The 26,502-nt window shown below is 44.3% G+C and overlaps 1 protein-coding gene and 1 long non-coding RNA gene across 2 annotated transcripts; one reads left to right on the top strand and one right to left on the bottom strand.

Annotated features, from left to right (window-relative positions):
• The first annotated feature begins 777 nt into the window (after positions 1–777).
• Positions 778–6,431, top strand: LOC308313774. The gene is made up of 3 exons (XR_013963914.1): positions 778–2,221; positions 2,322–2,689; positions 2,720–6,431. It is a non-coding gene; the product is annotated as an uncharacterized lncRNA (long non-coding RNA).
• Positions 6,432–6,585: 154 nt separating this feature from the next.
• Positions 6,586–26,258, bottom strand: afg3l1 (AFG3-like AAA ATPase 1). The gene is made up of 16 exons (XM_080761077.1): positions 25,971–26,258; positions 22,467–22,557; positions 21,722–21,804; positions 20,588–20,737; positions 19,435–19,509; positions 17,749–17,873; positions 16,707–16,977; positions 15,979–16,116; positions 14,519–14,672; positions 14,058–14,165; positions 13,732–13,857; positions 13,456–13,566; positions 11,506–11,621; positions 9,965–10,165; positions 8,907–9,101; positions 6,586–7,225 (listed from the first exon to the last, which is right to left on the bottom strand). The coding sequence occupies exons 1-16, from the start codon at positions 26,115–26,117 to the stop codon at positions 7,010–7,012; spliced, it is 2,307 nt and encodes a 768-aa protein (XP_080617203.1). The 5' UTR covers positions 26,118–26,258; the 3' UTR covers positions 6,586–7,009.
• Positions 26,259–26,502: the final 244 nt, after the last annotated feature.

Raw genomic sequence — 26,502 nt, 5'->3', positions numbered from 1 at the left:
ATAGCCAAAAGCTAAACCTACGTTTTTTGTTTTTTTTACCCCAGGTGTTAACTGGGGACTGGGGAGGAACTCCTTATATGGTCAGCAGCGCACTCTACAGCAGGGAGGATTATCACAACAAAACAAGTGATATTTGAATTAAGTGAAATCACTGAACATAGCTTTAACACAACAACAACAACCATTAAGACCTGAGGCTGATTGTCTTCTCATCTAAATGGCATGTGTCTGCTCGCTGATACTGTCAGTATATCAGTCAACATGAAGACAACAACATACGGTTAACCCCAAACCGTGGGATCGGAATGGATCAGAGGTTCTCAGCGTTTGCTGAGCTCTGAAACCACTAGCTGATAGGGAGGGAGGGGTGCCCACATCTTTTTGACTTGAGAGCTACTTTCACAATAACCAGCTCAACAACATCTGTACTCACCCAAAAAAGTATTATCCCATTGTTGAAAACAGCAGCACTGGCGTTCCATACTATAAGAAAAACACACTTGGAATAGGAAATAGAGAGAGAGGAAAATGGAATTCGTAGTTATTTGTATAATATGACTTTGTATTTGTATTGCATTTGTATTGTGTGTTTGAGCTGAAAGGCTCTTTTAATCAATCAGTCACCAGTCAACCAAATTTCTCCCTCGGGAGACAAAATAATATAATATAATATTTTTGACATTGTAATAAAAACATTCAACAAAACTAATTCATGTTATGTTATGTTATAGGTAAGTTAGAGACCATTTCTCATACTCATTTATTTTTAAATCGGGAGGCTGAGAATCTCTGTCTCTGTGCCGTCAGTCATCATAACAAAAGGATTGATTATACACTTTTCAATAAAATAAATATGTATGCAGAGAGACATCTCATCTCTTCAGGCGGTTCAAATATACACAGACTGTTACTGCACTTTGCGTTATGGAAAATAAAAACATGACAACACATGAGGAACACAAATGTGAAACGTGTGTCTCATCCGTGGTGGTCATCGCGCTAGTGACCAGTGCTTCGTATATACAGTACAGAACAGAACACACACGGTACAGAAAACATACTGTACAGAGCACACACGCTAGTTCTCAGTGCTTCGTATTTACTGTACAGAACAGACACGGCAAAGGTTCACTTTCTGCCAACAATAAGCCTTGAAACCACAATCACACTTTGGTAGAGGTTCCTTTGAGTCGTGTCAACCTCATCGTGCAGAAATACGCAGATATTAAAGGACCACTTCACAACCTATCTTCATATGATGATCATCCTCACTAATAATCATGAAAAAAAAAAGTGCAATTTATTTTAATAATAAATCTGCCTAATTATGTCGTCACTGGAAGACAGTTTCTAAACTGCCCACAGCAGTCCGATGAGACACAGACTAGAGTAGAAAAAAAATCGTGGCATTTTTTCATGATTATTAGTGAGGATCTATTATATGAAGATAGGTTGAAAAGTGGTGAAGTGGTCCTTTAAGAAGAGACCTGCGTATGGCCGCAGTTTAGGGTGGATTTGGGTCATTGAAATATACTATAAATTAATATTGGATAAACCGCGGGTGAAATAATGCGGGAAATAAATGTACAGTATAGCTTTTAAAACATTTCAGGAAAATCTCGCAATCCACAATAGCGGGATTTATAACCTGGAATAATTCATTAACGCGGTCGGATAACGGGGCGGATTATAAATATGAACACGCGGATTCGGGTGACCAAAAAAAAGAGCTCATCCGTAGTTACTCTCGTAGCTAAATGCACGGAATAGCAATTCCGTGCAAAACCCCCAAAATCCGTCCCCCGACACAAATGCCTCCCAAAGACGACGACGCGAGTTGCCGCGTCGAGCGTTGCGCCACGGTGACGAGGTGGCACTTCCGTGTTTGTGAAAGCCACGACACGCGTCAGTAGTCGTGTATATGTACGGATGTTGGGGCTTTTCTAGTCGTGTAAGTATTCTGCGGAATTGCAATTCCGTTGCATATCCACGTAGTTCTGCGCGATTAGCTCAGGCTGGTTGTGTAGTCGTCAAGTTGCCATGATGTAACTGCACACATATTGGCGGTATGTCTTCCAATAGTTTCTGTTGATTATAAATGTATAACATTGTACAGAAAAAAATAAACATGTTTAGGTTTTTTGAGTGGTGCAACCACTCCAATAAGGAACAACTATGTCTGTGTTAACCCATGTGACTATGAGTACCAGTAGGGGAAAAAGTGGTGCTGTTGTGCCAGAAACAGAGAGAGAGATAGATAGTGCTGCACTGTTGTCTGCTAATGAGAGGGAGGGAGGGGGGGGTGCAGGGGGAGAGGAGAGTTGCACCACTCAGTTCACAAGGGTGTGATTGTTTTATATAATTAATAAAAAAAAAAGGTACCTTCCTGTTGATTACAATTTGAAAATGCTGATCCACGGATCCAGTTTGGATCTTCTTTCTGATTCAAATGGTATAAAAATAAAAAATAAAGAAATAATCAATGGAGCCATATCTGAAAGACGCAGGGAGTCATCGAAAAGACACTCTTTGACTTTAACAAACGAGAACGACAACAAGCATGCGTTCTTTCCGTCAGAGGCCGAAGACAACGAGATTGTCGAGATACTTATTGGGACAGTTTTGAAATGATACTTTAAATGAATCAAATTAAACAAATTAATTTTTAATTCAAAATAAATACAATTCTGTACAAGGTTTTCTTACATGTTGCAAATAGTGTCAGAATCTCCTTTGTTTTGCGTCTGTTCACCAGCTGAAAGAGTAACACTGAGTCAATGACGATAATAGATTTGAATAATCGGTTTCTAATCTTCAACGTTTTCTCTATTGAATATATCTTGCCTATACAGTAGTTTAAAACCCATTCTGGGCGGGAACCCATTTTGGTGTTAGCATCATGTTATGCTTTAGCTATTGAAAAATAGCAGATCTACAAGCTCATAGCGCGCCACCGAGTGGCGCGCTACGAGCTTGTAGGTCTGCTATTTTTGAAAAATCGAAGAGCGACTGACATTTTTAGAATCTGATCTCAGGTCAGAAGTGGGTTAATGAGACCAGTGTCTGTCCAGTGGAAACCTCGTATGAATCTGATCTCAGGTCAGAATGGGTTAAAACCCATTCTGGACGGGAACCCCTTTTGGTGTTGGTGTATGCTATGTTGGTGTTGGTGTATGCTATGCTTTAGCTATTGGAAAAATAGCAGATCCACAATCTACAATCTACAGATCCCCGAAGCTTGTAGGTTTGCTATTTTTGAAAAATCGAAGAACGACATAGCTTATTCAGAAAACTGTCAGGATGTAGAAGACGTTTTTTTAGAATCTGATCTCAGGTCAGAATGGGTTAATTAAGTTGCATCACGGCCACGTAACTACACGACCCCAAACCGGCTCTAACCGGCTCTAACCGGCATGCAACGAAAGTAGCCCATCTAAAAGCTCACAGAAACAGGTTATTTTCGCCGTGCAACACTGTCTGGCATACAACGTACAGTATGTTGTGTGTATGAATTAATCCTCACCTATAATAATCACATGCCCAAGATACGGACGCCTGCAGGGTCTATGAAGTTACATTCACATAACTAGAACAAATTTAAAGAAAAACACACAAAAAAAACAAAAAAGATGATCCACCAAGTCCACCCAGCATTGTCATCATTAGTCCAACATACAGATCCAACAAAACAGCATGATTCCTTCCGGGAATGGAGTTTTCCCACTTTTACATCTTGGAATTTACACGTCCTGCCCTGGCTGGCGGGCGCGATCGCTTTGTAAATCACTATAAAATGCATTAAAATGTCAGTGTAAATTGCGATCCGATCAAGCGCACCACCGCCTCCCACAATAGGTGGTCAAGGTGGACACGTTTGGGCCACACTTACTTTAGTAGCAATAAAAAAAGGGTTAAATTAAAATCGAAATGCGTCTCAAAAATCAAAAAGGAAAAATCTAAAGGAAGGAGTGGCTAGGGCCTGGGTGAGCTTTAACCCATTCTGAACGGGAACCCATTTTGGGTGTTAGCATCATGTTATGCTTTAGCTATTGAAAAATAGCAGATCTACAAGCTCATAGCGCGCCACCGAGTGGCGCGCTACGAGCTTGTAGGTCTGCTATTTTATGAAAAATCGAAGAACGACTGACATTTTTAGAATCTGATCTCAGGTCAGAATGGGTTAATCAGACCAGTGTGTGTCCAGTGGAAACCTCGTATGAATCTGATCTCAGGTCAGAATGGGTTAAGGTGCTGCCACACTATCTAAAGAGCCGCGCACAGTTTTTTAGACCGCTGGTGGATGGAACAGAAGCTCCACTTCCGCGGACGACTTGCACGACGGCGGCCAGATTTCCCAGAAGCGCTCGATCTCCTCAAACGCGCCAATCGTCCGCGGAGGTGGAGCTTAATTCCCGGCATCCACCAGCCGTCTAAAAACCAGCTGCGCACACACACACACACACACCGCCGCACAGCGTCTTCTGTCCGCGGCGCAAACCGCTTTGCGCTTAGTTGTGTGAAACAGCGTTAGCGCGCGTCATTTTCCTTCATAGTCGCGCTTCATTGTACCAAACGCCGTCTTTCAACTGTACCCAAGCGGACTGCTGACATGACATAATAAATAATCCCATCTGGTGTTTCATTAGGGCGACGGAACGTGACAAAATACTAGTCTACAGCGGAGCTTGTTGTGCTGCTGACAGGCAGCGCAGCGCAGCACAGCGCGCCATGAACACAGAACACACACACGCGTTGAAACAAGGTGGTAAAGATAACAAGGAGTGGACAGTGATGTCACTGTTACGCAACACGGTAGTGTTGTATGGACTTGAAGCGGTTTATAAACCAGTCAGTCAGTGACATCACTGACAAATCCTTGGTGTTACTCTTCCTGTGACCGATAGCCCCTGAAAACAGGCTTCTCTCTCTCTTCTTCTTCCCCTTTCATGGGCCCCTAGGGGGCGCTGGGCCTCAGGGGCCCTGGGGGCCCCTTGGGGGCGCTGGGCCTCGGTGCATCGCACCGGTTGCACCGTCGATATTTACGCCACCGAGTACTTGCCTTATTTCTAAAGTACGGTTCCCGTGAATTATAATAATGAGGCAGTGCAGCCCAGCATCAAACGAGGAGAAAGAAGTCCCAACATCTGACCGTGTAACACCACGGGAACGCCTTTTAACCCATTCTGACCTGAAATCAGATTCATGCGAGGTTTCCACTGGACACACGCTGGTCTGATTAACCCATTCTGACCTGAGATCAGATTCTAGAAATGTCAGTCGTTCTTCGATTTTTCAAAAATAGCAGACCTACAAGCTCATAGCGCGCCACTCGGTGGCGCGCTATGAGCTTGTAGATCTGCTATTTTTCAATAGCTTAAAGCATAACATGATGCTAACACCAAAACGGGTTCCCGTTCAGAATGGGTTAAAAGCACTACTACTTTTAGCTGACCGCGACCTATAGAGCGCTGCAGTCCCGCCCCCCTACCAGGCAGGGCCCAGGAAATGATTCCCCGTTTATTCTCCTCCATAGACATTTCAAAAAGTATTTATTGAAAGACGTTTACGCCGCGGACAAAGCCAACTCGAGTCGTGACAAATCATGACAACAAACACATTTTTTTCGGGGCCGAACAAATAATTAGAAAGAAGAAGAAAATGGCAGGTTACTTACAACACTTTGTTGTTGTTGTTTTTCTTCTTTGTAATTATTTGTTCGGCCACTTTAAATAAATACTTTTTTGAAAAGCCTATGGAGAAAATGAACGGGGAATAATTCACTTTTCTCTCCCACCACCAAATCTCTTCGCCAAAGAGAGCCGATCTTACAGGCTCACAAGGCATGACAATCTGCCAAAGAGACGATTTTACAGGCTCAACAAGGCATGACAATCTGCCAAAGAGACGATTTTACAGGCTCAACAAGGCATGACAATCTGCCAAAGGGACGATTTTACAGGCTCAACAAGGCATGACAATCTGCCATTTCCCCTGAATTCTGTATTGCCCCAGAAACACCAACCAGAACGGTCGTTCTCAAACATCTCCATGTCCCACGAACCCACGAACTGACATGCATATGACTTATAATATTATGAATTATCATAATGCTTGTCATGGTATCATGACTGATACCATGATTTAAGAAACTATTTATTTGAAGAAAAAAAAAAAATCAGGATAAGAACCCCCGATCTGTTTTGGATGTCTGAGACGTTTTATGTTAAATTGGTTGTTCAGTAATGAAGTTTTTGTTTTTTGAAAAACTCATAGAGAAGGCATGGCAGTTACGTTGGAGAACGATGTATCCGTGTTCTGTATATTTGTGTATATGTATCATTATATATATGTACAATGTTGTGAGTGTCTTGTAAGCCCGTGCGGGCTGGGCATCCTATGACGTAGGACACTTTAATAAAAACTCTATCTATCATAATTATGACTGCCGACCCCCCATCTGAAAACAGCGTGCCAGGGACCTCCATTAGAAGATGATTTGTAATAGCTGACGTACAAGATATACACTACGTATATACACAATATAGTTTGACTCGGTTCCACAGAATGCAATAAGGCGTTGTGAGCTTGTAGATATCTGCTATTATTTTAATAAGCTTTTGCCATTTAAAAAAAGGGGCATTCCACTCATTTTCAACATTTTACTATGTCATTAACATACCTCCAGTTCTAGGAAACACCGAATGGGGGAACTTTTTTATTATTTCCACACAACAGCTCTAAGGTATATTAATGACATAGTAAAATGTTGAAAATGAGTGGTATTCCCCTTTAAATATATAATGTAACAATTTGGCCCAATGTTTGTGGATTACCTTCGATGCATCAACGGTGTTTAGGTATTACAAAAAGGTCCTTAAATTGTCACGTCACAACTTCACAGTCCCTCGCAGGTCGAGAGTCACACCGAGCTAAAACAAAACGTCAATCTGGATTATGAGACGCATTCATGTCATTTCAGGTATGAATGGGGGCTGGGTTTTTTTGTCCTTTACGCAGCCTGTTTCTCCTGTGCTGCCGGGGCAGAGTCCTCCCTCTCCCGGTTCCAGTCTTTGAGGCCCTCGGGCAGGCTGGTGTCCTCCTCGAAGCTGCCCGTGCCCTCCACAAAGTCCTCGTACGTGGACTTCTCCTCGAAGGGCCGCGGGCCCAGGAGCTCCAGCATGTCCGCCTTGTCCAACACCTCCCTCTCCAGGAGACGCTTCCCCACCTGAGATGGATGGATGGATCAGAGCAGTGTTGATTTTGTGTCGACTAAAACTAAGACGACATCAGTCATCAGTGCCCATACCCGAAGGCGGGGGTTGGCGAAAGGGCCTTTCTGTGTGGAGTTTGCATGTTCTCCCCGTGTCCCCTAGGGTAGGTACCCTCACAAAAAACATGCAGTAATCCTGGTCTCTAAACTGCCTCCCCCTGGCCAGTCGGGGCGCCTGATGGAGGGGAAAGGAACTGGTTGGAATAACGTGTTCCTTCCACGCGCTACGTCCAACCAGGGAAACTCCCCCCTGTCAGGTGTAAAGGAGCAACTTGGACACTCAGGCATGAAGGAAGCATGAGTTCAAGTCCGTTGCTCTCCCCTTGTCCCCCATATATGGGGACTAGGTTGGTCTCCCCTTGTCCCCCATATATGGGGACTAGGTTGGTGGAGGGTGTGTAGAGCCCAGGATCACATTAGATGATTGACACAGGGGTGAAAAATGGGTTACAAAATCGTGGGATAAAAAATATATATATAAAAAAAAAACTAAGACGAAAAATGTTCGTCGACTACCTTTTTTCCAGTGACGAAAACTAAATGGAAACTAAATGAAAACTACCGGTAAGCTATGGTGACTAAAACTAAGACTAAATATACTGACGATTTCTAGACTAAAATCTAATAGGAAGGGACTTATTTTACACTCAAGACTCGTTTTACACTTGGTTGCATGCTGAAAATAGCCGATCTACAAGCTCACAACGCGTCGCGCTGGGACACGTTGTGAGCTTGTAGATCAGCGATTTTCAGCAAGTGTAAAAACAGTCATTGCGACGGCATCAACGCCCGCCAGAATACATTTTAGTCGACTAAATCGACCGTAGATTTAGTCGACTAAAACGAAACTAACACTAAAACATTCCAGGTGACTAAAATGTGACTGAAACTGAATGAAAACTATTGAAGAGACTAATGACTAAAACTAAAATCAAACGTTGCTGCCAAAAACAACACTGTATCAGAGGAGGAGGAACCACGCGTTAAAATGTAGGCCTTTAGCAGACGCTCTTAAGCCAGAGCGACATACGTAAGCAAGAACAACACACAAGGTAATACATAGACATGGTCAGCAAGGATCAGATTGAAGCAAGCTAAGAACCTAACATCCGTCTAACAGTGGAATATCTGTACAGTAAAGAGTATAATACTATAGAGTGCTAGGTCTACATACAGTACAATGCCATCTAAAGTTACATAAGTTGAGCCTCTTTGCAAACGGCATGTAAGGTCGTCGAGGCTAGGGCAAGTGCTACGGCAAAGTGCGGAGACAGGCCAAGATGGAGTCTGAAGAGGTGGCTTTTCAGAATACAGACGGTGACCGCCGCGCTCCGACTGAAGGTGCGTTACCCGTTCAAATCATATCGTATAAATCGCGACACCAAGACTGCATTTCAATAATTCATTCTTGCATGTTGGACAGGAGACAAACGTTTCGGCTATCCAGCCTTTTGACACTGATGAAGGCTGGATAGCCGACAAGTCCAACATGCAAGAATGAATTATTGAAATGCAGATTGGGAGAGAATAAATCTCTCGCACATGACTGACTGGCACTGGCGGGCCTCTCTCTCTCTCCCTCCCTCCCTCCCCTCTCCCTCCCCCCCCCCCCCCTCCCTCTCCCCCTCTCTCTCACCATGTCCACCAGCTCCTTCTTCTCCAGGACCAGCTCCATGGTCCGGCGGTAGGCTCGGTCCACCAGCTCTCGGACCTCCTGGTCGATCATCTCGGCCGTGGCCTCGCTGTAGGGCTTCTCCATCACCACCTCGCCCTGCCGCGGCAGGTCGAACGACACCTGGCCCACCTTGTCGCTCATCCCGAACTGCACCACCTGCGGAGACCACCACGAGAGCAGAAGGTTGACCCCCACGACCGCACAAGGACAATGAAACCAACCACCACGAGAGCAGAAGGTTGACCCCCACGACCGCACAAGGACAATGAAACCAACCACCACGAGAGCAGAAGGTTGACCCACGACCGCACAAGGACAATGAAACCAACCACCACGAGAGCAGAAGGTTGACCCCCACGACCGCCACAGGGACAATGAAACCTAGCGGTGATGCAGGGTTGGATCTTTGGACATAATGCTTAATTAAGCCATTGCCCCGCTAGCATTTATTGAATTCACGCCAGCATTTTTTTTTTTAATTTGAGCTCTTATTTTGAAAAGCCGCCATTTCCGGTCAGTTAGCGGTAGACCTAAACTGGGAGTCTACACGGAGCTGGGCCGGCCTTGTTGACAATATGAATCCAGACTGGAGAGCTCCAGGAAGCTCCACATCTTCGGCTCTGTGCCGTCAAAGAAACGTCGTTTTGACCAAAAATGCCATCTGGGAAACAAGGAATAGGAGATACAGGCGATTGAAAGAAACGGACAGAATGGATTATTATGGCGACGGCGATCTAAGATGAGACGATCCAGTGTTGTGACAACAACACAGCTAGCTAACCGGCTAACGTGAGTAGCATTATGGGTCGCTCGATCGAATGCACTATAAAAGCGCAATTTCCGAAGGGCTTCGGCAATGGCGTTAAGCGTCAGTATCAAAATTAGGCTTCAATTGACAAAGGACTTCGGCAATGGCGGTATGAGTGTTAAAACACCAAAAGGGGTTCCGGACCCCCAGAATGGGTTAATCCGGGCCCGAGGGGGGGGGGGGGGGGTGGTGACGGATGGGCGTGCGGTACCTGAGCGTAGGCCGACTGGGTGATCTTCTTCAGGTCGTCCTGAGCCCCCGTGGTGATCTTCCCGAAGAAGACCTCCTCGGCCACGCGGCCCCCCAGCATCATGCACATCCTGTCAAACAGCTGCTCCTTGGTGTAAAGGTACTGCTCTTTGGGGAGGTACTGGGCGTAGCCCAGACCTTTGCCCCGCGGGATGATGGACACCTGCAGCGCACACAAAGAATAGGGATGTTAATTCTTCCCTGCGTGCCATCTACGATCATATTCGGACGACCCCTATAGGCTAGGCTACGGCAGGTGCCAACTATGTGCCATGTCCTTGTTTCATATGATATTTTTAAAAGATTTTTAACTGACCTCACACTAGAAGAAGGCGTATGCACCTGCTTTTTGTAATATGTGTTTTTAAGATTCTGATTCCGTTTCTGTTTTCTGGTGTATGTGTGTTTTTGTATCATATCCTTTTGTGTGTTTGTCATGCATGTACAATCATTGCTGTAATTGTTCTTTGTATACAGGGCGTCAATTGGATTCCCCTGAAATAAAGGTTTCAATCAACAACAAAAAAACTACGTACATGTACGTCTCTAAATGTTATGATGAATTGAACACAGTTAACAGTCTTTGTATCGAGTTGTGCTTGAAATGTACTGTAATTCTCCAATCTGTTAATACACACTTCAATCAATCAAATCACATAGCACATGGCATGCTAAATACCAATCGGTAGGCTATTGCTCAACATACCTTAGTATGTGTCATTTCAGACATGGTTATCAAACCACACAGAATGTTAGGAAAGTGCCCCATCTGGTGGCCAGAAGAAGTACTGTACTATACATAAATGTCACTGTGATAGCAGGTAAAGGCAAGAGATGTGACACTGTCTGGAACATTATCCCATTAAGATCTGGAACGAACCTGTGTCACCTTAGCTTTTAACCACTTTTAAAATGTGGAACGAATCTTAGCTTTTAACCACTTCTAAACAGGGGGGGGGGGGGGGGGGGGGTGTCCGTGGCAAGGTACAGCTAATTCTGGGTGTCCTTGAAATGGAAACATAGGTTTCTTTCTCACAACATTGTCAGGATTCTTTGTAGAACCAGGTGTACCTTAAGCAGCAGGTCAGCATGCTCCAGAAACCAGGTCAAAACTGTCAGGATTCTTTGTAGAACCAGGTGTACCTTAAGCAGCAGGTCAGCATGCTCCAGAAACCAGGTCAAAACTGTCAGGATTCTTTGTAGAACCAGGTGTACCTTAAGCAGCAGGTCAGCATGCTCCAGAAACCAGGTCAAAACTGTCAGGATTCTTTGTAGAACCAGGTGTACCTTAAGCAGCAGGTTAGCATGCTCCAGAAAAAATGGCAAAACTGTCAGGATTCTTTGTAGAACCAGGTGTACCTTAAGCAGCAGGTTAGCATGCTCCAGAAAAAATGGCAAAACTGTCAGGATTCTTTGTAGAACCAGGTGTACCTTAAGCAGCAGGTCAGCATGCTCCAGAAACCAGGTCAAAACTGTCAGGATTCTTTGTAGAACCAGGTGTACCTTAAGCAGAGGGTCAGCATGCTCCAGAAACCAGCCCACGATGGCGTGGCCAGCTTCATGGTACGCTACGGTCTTCTTCTCGTTGGGCTGGAGAACCTGCGTCTTCTTCTCTAGACCTGAAGAGCAACCAGGAATATTAATATTAGTGCTGCACGATTCTGGATTCTTCTTAATATTATTAGTGCTGCACGATTCTGGATTCTTCTTGCTCAAATGTGAATCTCCATTTTTTCCTCCACAAGAATTGAGATTCTCATTTGTTCCATGAAAATATGTATTGTCTTTTAGTCTGTAGTTGCTGAACATTACTACATTATACAACAGGTCGTTTCGAGAAAGCAATCTGATTGGTTGAAAAACAGCCTTCTAAGCCTTCTAGCGCCACTCCACACCTAATCAAAACAAAGAATTCAGCTGCTCTGTTTTCCCAGAGCGCAGCAAACTCGGTGGCTAGGCTAGCTAGTTTCTTGGTACATTTGTGGTCGTAGTGACGACATCTGTCATTAAAAAAATATATATATTATTACACTCGAGGGGGTGGTTTAACGTCATTAATGCATGCCTGCGATGTTGCAGGAAGGAACCCGCAGGGCGAGTTCAGAAAGGAACGCAGAGGTGAAAATACCACCCCCTCTTGTGTAATATTGCTTAATTAAAAATGTGGCACCTGGAGACAACTACTGTGGCTTTAAACAGACCCAACATCAAAGTGCTCGACTGCTCTTGTAGCAAAAAACATAAGTGTTACTAAAATGAATTGCCAACTAGTGCAGCACCGTTACTGCTCAAATTAAGAAATGAGATGTATTTATGTAGAGATCTCAACCTTTTTTCTTTTTTTTTGCAGGAGTAATATAAATGTCACTGAATAAACCGAGAGAAAAGAATACAGTAGATATTGTGGCTGCTGTTATGAACGGTCCAAAACGTTTGTCCAAATGTGAACTAAGGCACACCTGCAACACTAATAGCAGATATTCAAGCTCACGCGCGTCACACTGCGATGTGTTGTGAGATCTAAATATAAAGTAGTGTTGATTTTGAAAGAACATTCTGATGTAGTCTTTTTTAATGCATTTTCATTTTGTTTTATTCACATTTTAGTCAACCGTTTCAGTGTTAGCCTAGGTAGGTTTTAGTCAACTAAATATAAGATTTAGAAAAGACAAGAGTAAGGGCTGATTCATACTCCTATTTTAGAGCCGAATAAAAGTCGGTTCGGCGCTGTAGAGCCTACAATGTGACGTCATTTGTCTCTGTAGAGCCTACAATGTGACGTCATTCTGACGAGCCGAAATCATTTCGGCACTACAGCGCCGAAACAGCGGTAAAATAGGAGTATGAATGAGCCCTTAGAAAATCACCTGTAGATTTAGTTGACTAAAATGTATTTTGGCAGCCCTCGATGGCGTCGGAATGGCTGGTTTTAGACTCGGGTGCATGCTGAAAATAGCACATCTACAAGCTCAGAGTGAGCTTGTAGATCGGCCTATTTTCAGCATGCAACCAAGCATGAAATGACTTCTACTGAATCTCTTCTCCTCTAGTCCCTCGCTAAATGACCCCTAACATTGTAGTCTAGTTTTATTTGTTGACGAAAAACTGTCAATATATTTAGTCTCAGTTTTTAGTCATCATAGTGTAGTTTTGTCACAGTTTTAGTGGATGAAGTAAACAACAGTATAGGTAATATTGCACTGACCTCCGATGACCCTGTCGATGGCCTGCTCAAAGTGTAGTTTTGTAGTTTTGTAGTTTAAACAACAGTATAGAGGTAACATTGCAGTGACCTCCGATGACCCGGTCGATGGCCTGCTCAAAGTGTAGTTTTGTAGTTTAAACAACAGTATAGAGGTAACATTGCACTGACCTCCGATGACCCGGTCGATGGCCTGCTCAAAGTGTAGTTTTGTAGTTTAAACAACAGTATAGAGGTAACATTGCACTGACCTCCGATGACCCTGTCGATGGCCTGCTCAAAGTGCTTGCCGCTGACGGACGTGTTGAGGTGTCTGGCGGCGATGAGCGCCGCCTCGTTGCACACGTTGGCGATGTCGGCGCCTGGCGTTGGAGAAACACATCGGAGAATTAATGTTACCAAAGACAGTCGTCAAGGATAGGATGTTCTAAGAACTCCTATGCATCCGTTTAAATAGCAAATAAAGTTGATTGATTGAATAGGTTATTAACAGAGTGCCATGATTTTTTTCTGTTGGCTCGCCTTACCCGTGAACCCCGGCGTAGCGGCGGCCATCTTGCGGGCGAGCGCGTCCCTGTCCATGTCGGGGTGGATTTTGATTGGTCGCAGATGGACTTTGAAGATGGAGGCTCGGCCCTTGATGTCAGGAGGACCTGGAAGAGAGAACAACGTCAGCAGATTGTGGATGTTTCATATTATATTAGATATTATCCCCACAAAAAAAAACTTTTATAGTTCGCATGGAGTCGTTTCCTTTTAACAGTTTATTTGAGTGGCCTTGGATTCAAAAAAGCCAAATGAAGATGTGTTTTTAGAATGTTTTAACATGGAGGAGGAGGAAGGGTATATCTACCTATGAAGATTTGCCGGTCGAAGCGCCCCGGTCTCATGAGCGCGGGATCCAAGATGTCGGGCCTGTTGGTTCCAGCCAGCACCACCACATTAGTGACCGTATTAAACCCTGCAAAACAACCTCGGGACAGTTAGTTACTGCTCAACATTTTAAGTTCCAGACCCACAGGAACTTAGATTTAGTCGACTAAAACTAGACTAACACTAAAACATTCCAGGTGACTAAAATGTAGAGACCACGACTAAGGGCCGATTCATACTCCTATTTTACCGCTGTAGTGCGGAAATGATTTCGGCTCGTCAAAAAATGTTGGTACGGACGTACGGTACCCCCCCGAACCTCAAATGACGTCACATTGTAGGCTCTACAGCGCCGAACCGACTTTTATTCGGCTCTAAAATAGGAGTATGAATCGGCCCTAAGACTAAAATAAAAATTTGCTGCCAAAAACAACAACTCACCGTCCATCTCCACCAGCAGCTGGTTCAGAGTGTTCTCCTGTTCACTTTGACCTCCAAAGTTCCCGCCGCCTCTCTTCCGTCCCACCGCGTCGATCTCGTCGATGAAGAGGATGCACGGGGCGTTCTTCCTCGCCATGGCGAACATGTCCCTGACCTTATAGGGGATGGGACGGTTAATGGAAGGAGAAAGAGGAAAAATCACAATCATAATAGTAATAAACTAATAATAAAGTTACAATGTTCTCCACTCAGGTGACGGTAAATAAATAAATTTGGGGTGCCCGATCATGAAATTATGACCGATATCCGATCTCCGATTATTTGCAGGGTCATATCTGCCATAGGCTTTCTTGCAGAGCTTGTAGATCTGCTATTTTTAGCAAGTATACAATCAGTCATTACGACGACGGCATCAAGGCCCGCCAAAATACATTTTGTTCGACTAAATCAAGACTAACTAGACTAAAATCTTATGATATTTAGTTGACTAAAATGTAACTAAAACTAAATGAAGAAAACTATTCACAAAATAATATGGTGAGGCAGCCTTTTGCTTCTACGGCCCAACAGCCTGGAATAAACTACCATTCCAGCTCAGACACGCACCCTCTGTAGACATTTTCTATTATTATCTCAACTCAAGACTCACCTCTTCACTATGGCTTTTAATTGTTTTAATATGCACGTTCCTATACCCTGTCCTGACTGATTTGCTGCACGTGGTATTTTTATTTGTTTTGATTTATTTTATGTTCTTATATTCCATTTTGTTCTTTGCCATTGTTCTATCATTTTAACTACTTGTGTTTTATTGTATTCTATTTTTGTGTCCTGCCCTGTGAAGCACTTTGAGCTGCATTTATGTATGAAAGGTGCTATACAAATAAAGTTTATTATTATTATTATTATTATTCAAGAGACTATAGAGCACCGAAGTCCTGACGTAACTCGCTCACCCCTTCGATTCCCCTGGTTCGCGGAAGTAATTTCTCTATGGAGAATAACATGGGGTGATCTTAATATCGTCTACTATAAGCGTTGTGGTCCAAAAATAAACAAGCTGTCTCTGCCTTATTGTCAGGGAGGTGTCTCTGTATCGTTTGCGACAGTCAGTCACTCATATATGATACAGTCTGCTTCTAGCGAATATGTAACTACTTCAGCAGCAGTAACATTAGCGTTCTCTCTCAGTCAGTTGATTCTTCATATCCATGTGAGTGAAGCGGCCGGGATGACATGTTTACTTTTCAAACACAGTTCTTATATGAAGCAATCTAAAAATCCTCCTATGGCGATTTCAATGCAACTAAACAAATACATGAACCTGGGGACTGACGCCGCCCTCTACTGAAAGTGACGTCAGACTTCGGTGCTCTATAACTAAAACTAAAATCTAAATGTGCTGCCCAAAACCACCACTAGGGGTCCCACCACCACCACCGTCTCCAGGAGGAACTCACCCTGGCCGGCCCGACGCCGACGAACATCTCCAGGAACTCGGAGCCGTTGACGGTGATGAACGGGACGTTGGCCTCGCCCGCCGTGGCCTTGGCCAGCAGGGTCTTCCCCGTGCCGGGTGGTCCGGACAGCACCGCTCCCTGTGGGCACGGACAGACAGAACATGTAAGGTTGTGCACACCCATTAGTGACCAGGTGCAGGACAAACACCACATTAAGGTTTGAGTAGCCGATTCTACAAATATCTGCTAAATCATGACAGTTTTCTGAAAATGTCAATGGTTCTCAAACCATTTCATGTCAAGGACACCAAGAATGATAATGTAATAATTGGCGGCCGACCCCCATCTGAAAATATGTTGTTCCTTCCAGCCAGGGACCGTCAGAAGCAAAGATATGAGTTAATATATCTCTCCCCAAGCCTAGACATTAACACACAAACACAGACACCTACTCCTCGTTTCTGCACTTTGACTCTTTACGCACTAATGTCCATATTTACAATGCCGTTTGCATGGCACGGCTCTATCTGCTATAAATGCACAGAATCTCTGAGTGTGTGTTTCTGACTGTGTGCCTGTCCTTATACTATCAGTAGGAGTGCTTCAAAATAGGAGCTCTGGGTGGCCGGGGTTGTCTCAGCGCTTTTACTCTGAAAGCCATGAGGTTAAGCTATGAGTTACCTTTGGGATCTTAGCTCCCAGGTCCTGGTACTGCTTGGGGTTCTTACCTTTGGGATCTTCGCCCCCAGGTCCTGGTACTGCTTGGGGTTCTTCAGGAAGTTGACGAACTCCAGGATCTCCAGCTTGGCCTCCTCGCAGCCGGCCACGTCCTTGAACTTGATGTCGATGTTGTCCTTCATCATCTTGGCCGTGGACTCGCTCATGCTGAAGGGCCCGCCCTTCCCCCCGCCGGCGCCCCGTCCCATTGGTCCCCAGCGCAGGAAGAAGAGCAGCAGGCCAATCCCCAGCAAGGTGGGGATGATGCTCTTCAGAAATGAACTGTGAACACAAAGAGGAGTGAACGATGATTGACAGCACTAAGATTATCCATGCAGCAACGCATTATTTATCATCCCATTTTGACCCGAGGTCGATTCTACAAATTTGACCAGATTTGACTGAGAGACTGCCATCGCGCAAATTACATTAACTTTTTTTTCTTCAAAATGAGTTCATAGCACAGGCAGACTCTTCACATACTAGCACATGTCTGAAATAAGTGTCAGAGCTGAAATCGACATGTAAATATGAAATAAATGCCCAAACATGTAGCTAGGTGTAATGTTAGAGACCACAGAAGAAATGTACATATGAAATAAATGCCCAAACATGTAGCTAGGTGTAATGTTAGAGACACACAGAAGTGAACCTTTCAAGCCTGTTTTCTCAACTCGCTGTTTGTCTGCAAGACATTACTCTATAAGCCTCCAAAACTGGGGGGGTCAAACTGAACAACCAATATGTCCATTTGAAGCTATGATTCCCTGCTTTCATATGACATGAAAAAACATGTGGCAGTGCCTCAGTCAAATTTAGTCACAAATGTCTTCTAAATCCTGACATTTTTCCGAAAAAAACGTGGTTCTCAAAACATTTGCATGTCAAAGCTCAAGCTCCTACTACGAGCTTGTAGGTCTGCCATTGTTTTCGAAGAACGACTGACACAGAAACATAGCTTTTTCAGAAAACTGCCAGGATGTAGAAGACATTTTTAGAATCTGATCTCAGAACGGGTTCGACAGAAGAGAGAGAGAGAGAGAGAGTACACACCCATCTCCTTCGTTGCTGTACACCACCGCTGCTCTGTGAGACGGCTCCAGGCCCAGCTCCATGTGGGCCGCCTCCAGGTTCCGCTCGAAGGTGTCCACGCTCCCTATGTTGAACCACACGTAGCTCTGTGGGGGGGGGGGGGGGCATTGGTACACACGCACGTTGTTTAATCCATTCTGACCTGAGATCAGATTCTACAAATGTCTTCTACATCCTGACTGTTTTCTTGAAAAAGCTAATGTTGTGGCTGATAATAATTACCAATAAATTACTCATGCCGGCAGGCTAAACCTGGGAGCTAAAACAAACTGTAATGACGCGCGATAAAACAATGATAAAATGATTCATATCCAAACAAGCTCAAAGTTCAATGTTTATATAGTTCAGTGAACCAAATACTACAATACAATAAATAAATATATATATATATATATATATATATATATATATATATATATATATATATATATATATATATATGCAATAAATATGTGCAAAGAATCTAATAAATAACAATCAAAACAGTGAGCAAGCAAAACGTGAATGAATCAAACTAACAAAGTATATGTGCGGTCAACAAAGTGCATCCTCCCAGCTCACCCTGCCTCCAAGTTCAAACAGCCTTAGGCGTGAGCTGGTGCCGACACCCGTATTTGTTGACTACCAGGGGCCACCCACAGAGACCTATAACGGAACGTCAATGCGGTGCCCACACCCATCACCAACCAAGTGACAATTACTGTAGATAAGCATTATTTGGCTCCTACAGCTATGTTTCTATGCGAGTCGTTCTCAAACACTTTCATTTCACTTTTCACGATTTTTCCAAAATAGCAGACCTACAAGCTCGTATGAGCTTGTAGGTCTGCTATTTTTCCATAGCTAAACCATTACATAATGCTAACACCAAAAGGGGTTCCCGCCCGGCATGGATAGATATGTCAGGCCTTGATGCCGTCGTAATGACTGATTTTACACTTGCTGAAAATAGCCGACCTACAAGCCATGTCTCGCTGCGACGCGTTGTGGGCTTGTAGATCTGCTATATTCAGCATGCAACACAAGTGTAAAATGACTTATAGTGGATCTCTTGTCCACTAGACCCCTTCCTAACATTTTAGTCTAGTTTTTATCTGTTGATGAAATTGTCAATACATTTAGTCTTAGTCACCATACGGGTAGCTTCGTTTTTATTTAGTTTCCATTTAGTTTTCGTCAGTGGAAAAAAGGTAGTCGACGAACATTTTATCGTCTTAGTTTTAGTCGACGAAAACAACACTGCATGCGAGCAGACCTGTGAAAGAGCGTCCCTCCGCAACATTCACAGACAAAAAAACAGATTACTGAATCAGACTACTAAACGTGGGAAGTTTGGGAAATTCCTTTACATCCAAAATATGGGTGTAAACAGTGAATTAGTGAGTCGGGCCCGGCGTGTCCAAAGTATTCACATTATAGTGTATTTGTGAGAAAATGCTATACTTTAAATAATTGTCAATCATGCATCTACACACACACCCCATGTGGGAAGTGAGGACGCTGGCGTCGACTGTTCGCCACTTCACCTCCCAATTAACGTATGAACGAATGAACCATTGTATTGTAAAGCGCTTTGAGCACTTGGAAAAGCGCTATAAAAATGCAATTCATAATAATAATTATTATTATTATTATGCTTATTATTACCCCGTCGGCTGCGTCGGCTCCTGGCATCAGAATGACTCGTACAAACTGTTTGTTGACGACCTCCAAGCGGTCAACCTAGTAAAAACACGGCATGACAGAGAGAAAAAAACACACACAATAACAACACACTTAGCAAATATATACCGTAGCTACTATGAGACATACTTAGGCGCGATTCATACTCCTATTTTAGAATAAATAATAAAAGTCGGTTCGGCTCTGTAGAGCCGACAATGTCACGTCATTTTATTTTTATATGAAGGTTGTTGAAACAGCACAACAACCTGTGCTCACAGCATTTAGTACTAGTTTTAACACAATTATATGTGTATATGTTATTTATTTATTAAAATGATTATTTAGCATTTACTGAAACATTTGTCTAATTATGCTATTTCATGTCTGCCTACCGAAGACACACGGTAAAGTTCGTCGGGATCGGGACTCGAACCCGGCGACACACTGTCATGCTAAGATTACCAGCCCAGGGTGCCTGGACCGCTACACCGTCCCCACAGGCCATAATAACCCCAGTTATTGGTTCTCACCATGCCTCTGCCCATAATAACCCCAGTCATTGGTTCTCACCATGCCTCTGCCCATAATAACCCCAGTCATTGGTTCTCACCATGCCTCTGCCCATAATAACCCCAGTCATTGGTTCTCACCATGCCTCTGCCCATAATAACCCCAGTCATTGGTTCTCACCATGCCTCTGCCCATAATAACCCGTCATTGGTTCTCACCATGCCTCTGCCCATAATAAGTTATAACCCCAGTCATTGGTTCTCACCATGCCTCTGCCCATAATAACCCCAGTCATTGGTTCTCACCATGCCTCTGCCCATAATAACCCCAGTCATTGGTTCTCACCATGCCTCTGCCCATAATAACCCCAGTCATTGGTTCTCACCATGCCTCTGCCCATAATAACCCCAGTCATTGGTTCTCACCATGCCTCTGCCCATAATAACCCCAGTCATTGGTTCTCACCATGCCTCTGCCCATAATAACCCCAGTCATTGGTTCTCACCATGCCTCTGCCCATAATAACCCCAGTCATCGGTTCTCACCATGCCTCTGCCCATAATAACCCCAGTCATTGGTTCTCACCATGCCTCTGCCCATAATAACCCCAGTCATTGGTTCTCACCATGCCTCTGCCCAGGAAGCGATGCACAAAGTCCTTCCAGGTGATCTCCCGGCCCGTGTCTCGGAAGTAGACGTAGAGGAAGGCCGACGAGATTCCCGCCGCGCAGATGGCCAGGTACCGGAAATCCTTCTCATCCCACGGGAAGTCACCCTGCACACCGGGAGAGAGATAATAAGCGGACTTGGAAACGTAACTAGCGACCCATCTCACTGTGATCACTGCCTTACTGTAGGTGATACAATGTATGCATGCCAGGGCTGGACTGGCCACAGGTCATACCGGGCATATTCCCGGTGGGCCGCGACCGTAAGACAAGCAGGCAGGCCAATAGAGCGTCACAGTCCCGCCCCCTCGAGAGACCCGGAAAATAAATCCCCGTTCATTTTCCTCATAGACTTTTCAGAAAGTATTTATTTAAAGACGTTTACGCCGCGGACAAAGCCTACTCTTGTCGTGACAAATCATGACAATAAACACAATGTTTTGGGCCAAACAAATAATTAGAAAGTAGAAAAAACCGGTTACAACACTTTTTGTTGTTTTTCTTCTCATAAATTATTTGATTGACCCAAAACATTGTGTTCATTGTCATGATTTGTCACGATCCGAGTTGGCTTTGTCCGTGGCGTAACCGTCTTTAAATAAATACTTTAGGGGAAATGAATGGATAATCATTTCCTGGGCCACTCGTTGTTCTGAAAGGGGCCTGCGACGCTCTATAGGCGGCAGGGCATTCTGCCAGTGCCATCATGATAATGTCACTGTACCTGTATATCAGTGAGTGACAAATAAACCCTCTACAAAGGGTTGTGTAGTTTGTCTGTTGGTTTGTATCATTCATGTTGTTCTGTAAAAGTGGTGGTATTATTAGGGCTTGTTTGTTTGTGTGTGCCTCGACAGAGCGGGCGGTAGAGTTTCTGCTACGGTATCTGCACGCTGGTTGTGGTCTGGGCCAAATTCACGCGAAAATGACCGGGCCGTGTTTTTGTCCCAGTCCAGCCCTGATGCGTGCGTGTGTGCGTGCGTGAACACAACTACATAAGTAATACTGGTGTAACACACACAAAAAGCAGTCGATCTACATACGAGTTATGTTGGTGTTCTGATGAGATGGACGGGTTGACATTACTGTACCTTCTGCATGCGGCTCCACCACTCTTTACCTCCTCGTTTCCCTCCACCGGACCTCCCTCCTCCCCCGCTCGACTTTTTTTCATCTGCGGATTGCAAGTAAAGGTGGGGTGATATATAAAAATATAATATCATGATATTTCTTCAAGCAGCGTCACGATACACAATATTATCACAATATTACTGTACTGTACTGTACTGTTCTGTACTGTACTGTACAAGCCCTCCTCCCTGGCCTGTGTGTGTCTGCATTGAGTGACCTTGGTACATAGAATTTGATCTATTGAAGATTCTGACCTTCAAATGTACATCATTTTTGTTTTGATTGTATTGCTGTATTGTTGTATTGTTCTTTCTGCTTTGGCAATGTAAACGTATGTTTTCTCATGCCAATAAAGCCCTTTGAATTGAATTGAATTGTGTGTCTGTGTGTTAGGCGACACTTGGTGGTGAAAAAAAGCTATAACGCTATTCCCGTGCTTGGACAGACAGACCCAAGTACACACATAGCTGTCTATAGGAGTTGTTGCACCACTCAAAAATATCAAAAATGATTAAATGCGTCAGTGATTTCTTATCACCGTATATGTGTCATATCTGCCCTGTGCAATTTGTGATTACGAAGCCTAAAAAGACAAACAGAAATACAAATTGTAATATAACCTTCCAATGTTAATTAAATCATGAATCACAATTTATTTGTGTGAACATTAATCGTCAAATGTGTAATCGTGACCCTATACTGTACCTTTTGGTGCCTCGCTGGAATAAAATCTCCCTGGAGCCGAGTAGCGTCCCTGGCAGTAGGACAACAACTCCGATGGGGTGAGAGACACATTCTGAAAAAGAACATCATGAATCCACAATTAGATTATTTCCTTTCACACTTTATGTGGAACAAAAAATCACACCCGTGTGAACTGAGTGGTGCAACTCCCCTCCCCCCCCCCCCCCCCCTTCCCCCTCCTCTCTCTCTCTCTAACCTCGCCTGGGTAGGACCACTACCAGTTGACCTGTAAGTCTCATGGTTGGGGGGGTAGGACCAAGTCTCATGGGATTTGGGATTTGTTTATAAACATTTTGGTATTTGTTTATAAACATTTGTGATTTGTTTATAAACATTTGTGATTTGTTTATAAACATTTGTGATTTGTTTATAAACATTTTGGGATTTGTTTATAAACATTTGGGATTTGTTTACAAACATTTGGGATTTGTTTATAAACATTTGGGATTTGTAAGTCTCATGGGGGGGGTAGGACCACTTCCAGTTGACCTGTAGTAAGTCTCATGGTCGGGGGGGTAGGACCAAGTCTCATGGGATTTGTTTATAAACATTTTGGTATTTGTTTATAAACATTTGTGATTTGTTTATAAACATTTGTGATTTGTTCATAAACATTTTGGGATTTGTTTATAAACATTTGGGATTTGTTTACAAACATTTGGGATTTGGGGGGGGTAGGACCACTCAGGGCCGGTTCTAGGCATAGGCGAACTAGGCGGTCGCCTAGGGCCTCAACCACTGAGGGGGCCTCGTCACAGGGAGAAGATTTTTTTTTTTTCATGTATCCCTTACATGGGCTACTGGCCACATGTGGCCCCCACCTAGCTTCTTAATTTTGATCTCAAAGTGCACCAGATTGAAGCATTTTCATGGCAAATTTACAATTTTTATCCGGCGTGGCAAAGCAGGAGGGGGGGGGGCCTCTGCATAATATGTTGCCTAGGGCCTCAAAAGGCCTAGAACCGAGTCGCCTCACCAGGCTTTCCACCGCCTCGGAGGAAAGCCTGGTCTCTGTTTCAAAAGTCTGTATGATCCGGGCTGGTGGCCGGATGATGTGGTTACGTCATGTTGTAGTATTGTTTTGTAGTCGCCAGACAGGATGAACAGGCGGCGACTTCCTTTTCCCTCTCAATAAAAGCTCTCGCTTACGAGAGCTTTTATTGCTTTTAATGAAACAGGAAGCAACAAACAGCTTCCTGTTTGTTGTAGGCAAACCATTGCCTACAACATGACGTAAGCATATCATCCGGCTCCAGCCCGGATCATATACCGAAATTAAATGGTGCCCAGGCTACTCTCTCTCTCATTAGCAGGCAACAGTGCAGCACTGTCTCTCTCTCTCTCTCTCTCTCTCCGTTTCTGTGCCCCTACTGGTACTCCTCATACTGGTGCTCATTAACGTCACATAGGTGAACACGGACATTGCTGTTCCTTGGAGTGGTTGCACCACTCAAAAACAGAAACCTGAAATATGAATGTATTTTTTCCTATTCAAACCCAGCTGGTGTCCCACGTGGGAGATCAGACGTATTAGCTCGATGAACCCATTCTGACCTGAGATCAGATTCTAAAAATGTCTTCTACATCCTGACAGTTTTCTGGAAAAGCTATGTTTTTATGTCAGTCGTAGTAAAAATAGCAGACCTACAAGCTCGTAGCGCGCCACTCGGTGGCGCGCTACGAGCTTGTAGATCTGCTATTTTTCAATAGCTAAAGCATAACATAATGCTAACACCAAAAGGGGTTCCCGCCCAGAATGGGTTTTAAAGGAGTGGGACTTGGTGTGTGTGCTGTTGGCCTGTTGCGTGTCCCCCCACTGTAGAACGTGCATGTGCACACATGCATTGCATACGCAACGCAGGGTGAGAGACATTACTCCCTTACGTGATCCGTCTCGTTCCGTCGGGTTGAGACCTGATCCCGAGGCTATACGCAACCATATTGCTCGCGTTGCGTACCTTGCGTCGAGGACACCCTGCCCACCTGGAGGCAGCAGAGAGCAAGAAGGCTTTTTTCCTCCCTCTGCTCGACCGCTCTTGTAAGAGGACAACACTTCCGCCGACCCATTGAGTTGTAAACGTAAAACACGATCGGCATTGGATATATCACCATTGGAAGTTAAACAGGACAACATGACATCAGCGTTCGAAGCACTGCTTTGCAAACTATAATAGACCGATGTAAACGACGCAAGCGACGCAGTGACGATACATATTATATATATATATAAAATAAGCTTGCGTTTTGTGTGTCCGTTTGACTCCCCAACGCAAGGAACAAATCGGACTATGTAGAGGCCTTAACAAGATGTGCACATGCACGTTCTACAGTGGGGGGGCACGCGACAGGCCAACAGCACACAGACCAAGTCCCACCCCCGCTCGATCATGATTGGCAGAAGGGCCTTCCGGAAGGGCCTTCTATATCCTGATTGGATGAAGGCTGGGCCACCTAGCCAAAAACGAAACCTGTTTTTTTTTACCCCCAGGGGAAAGGAAAGGAAGGGTACTATGTTTACCCAGGGTAACTGGACTAAGCTCAATAACTTGTTTACAGCCAGGCCCTGCTGTTTACAGCCAGGGTTAACTGAGGACAGGGAGGAACTTCTTATGTGGTCAGCACACTACTACTACTACTACTACTACTACTACTACTACTACTACTACTACTACTACTACTAGTAGTAGTAGGGAGGATTATAACAACAAAACAAAACAGAAGTGATATTTTAATTAAGTGAAATCACTGAATATACCTTTAAATGACTTGATTGTCATATTCGACCATAGGCCTAAATACTGCCTATCATTTTGTTATTAACCCGCTCTGGTGTCTCACATCGTTTTAAATGCTAATTTCATCCATGGGTGGTATTATATGGCCCATAATGGCCGACGTATTGGTGCTGTATATTGATATTTATCATGTCAGGCTATTATAACGGGCTTAAACGCCAAAGAGAGAATGAGAGAGCTTTGCAACAGAAAGCCAACTATTAGGAGACTATAACGATTAGGGCATTTGAACACTGATGCCCGTCTGTCAGTCACAATGTGGGACAGACAGGCCAGCAGGGTAAGGAAAGGAAAGGAAAGGTACTATGTTTACCCAGGGTAACTGGACTAAGCTCAAGAACTTGTTTACAGCCAGGCCCTCACTGTGTGGGACGCCTGGAAAGTATCGGAAATTAGGGACTGTCCCACGCAAAGGGGGACATATCTGGTCTGGTCAGTATACTATAGGTCAACCTAACTGGGCCAGTCCACGTTAGCCCAGGAAGCTAACTTCTCCACTCATGACAGTGAGGAACTCTTAACTTAAACCAACAACAACAATCACACGAATGTGTGAGTCCACAACAACGTCTCTTTCGGGCTGCACAGACAGCTTGAACACCCACACTGCCTGCAGTTGCGGAGAAAGAAACAAGCCTTTTACACATGTCAACAACGTCAACGTACGTACCGTGGTGGCGCAGCCGCCATAGCCGGGCACGGAGCTGCATCTGGCGGCCGTGAAGCAGCATCGTGCCGCCGCCGCCGTCGCTATCCTCACCCTGCCCGCCGCCTGCAGCCGAGCGGCCGCCGAGAGGAGCCCCATCATGAGAGACATTCCCCCGCTGCTGCCCGCCGCCGACCCGCTGACACCGCCGCCACCTCACTTGTTACGGACGGTTGTTTTGAAACGTTTTTATTTCTCCTCCACTTCATTCAGCCGGACTCTGTGTCTGTTGTGTGTTATTGAGAAGAGCTTCTGAAGCTAAGTAAGGCAAGCAGCCACGGAAATGTCACGAGAGGGTAAAGACGCGAGAACCTTCCATTCCGCGTGCCCGATGAAAAATACTCCACTGTTTCAGTTGTTTGCGCATTGATTTTATACCGTTGACTTTTGTGACGTATTTTTCGTTTTAGTACAATGCGTCATTTCGGTGTTGAGAAATAATAACAGCATTTTTTGTTTTATATTTTTATAATTATTATTACATGTGTGCATTCAA

The sequence above is a fragment of the Protomyctophum bolini genome, assembly GCF_963924005.1.
Source record: "Protomyctophum bolini genome assembly, chromosome: 4".
In the NCBI taxonomy this organism is placed as follows: Eukaryota; Metazoa; Chordata; class Actinopteri; order Myctophiformes; family Myctophidae; genus Protomyctophum; species Protomyctophum bolini.
This window is presented reverse-complemented; position numbering and strand designations above follow the sequence as displayed.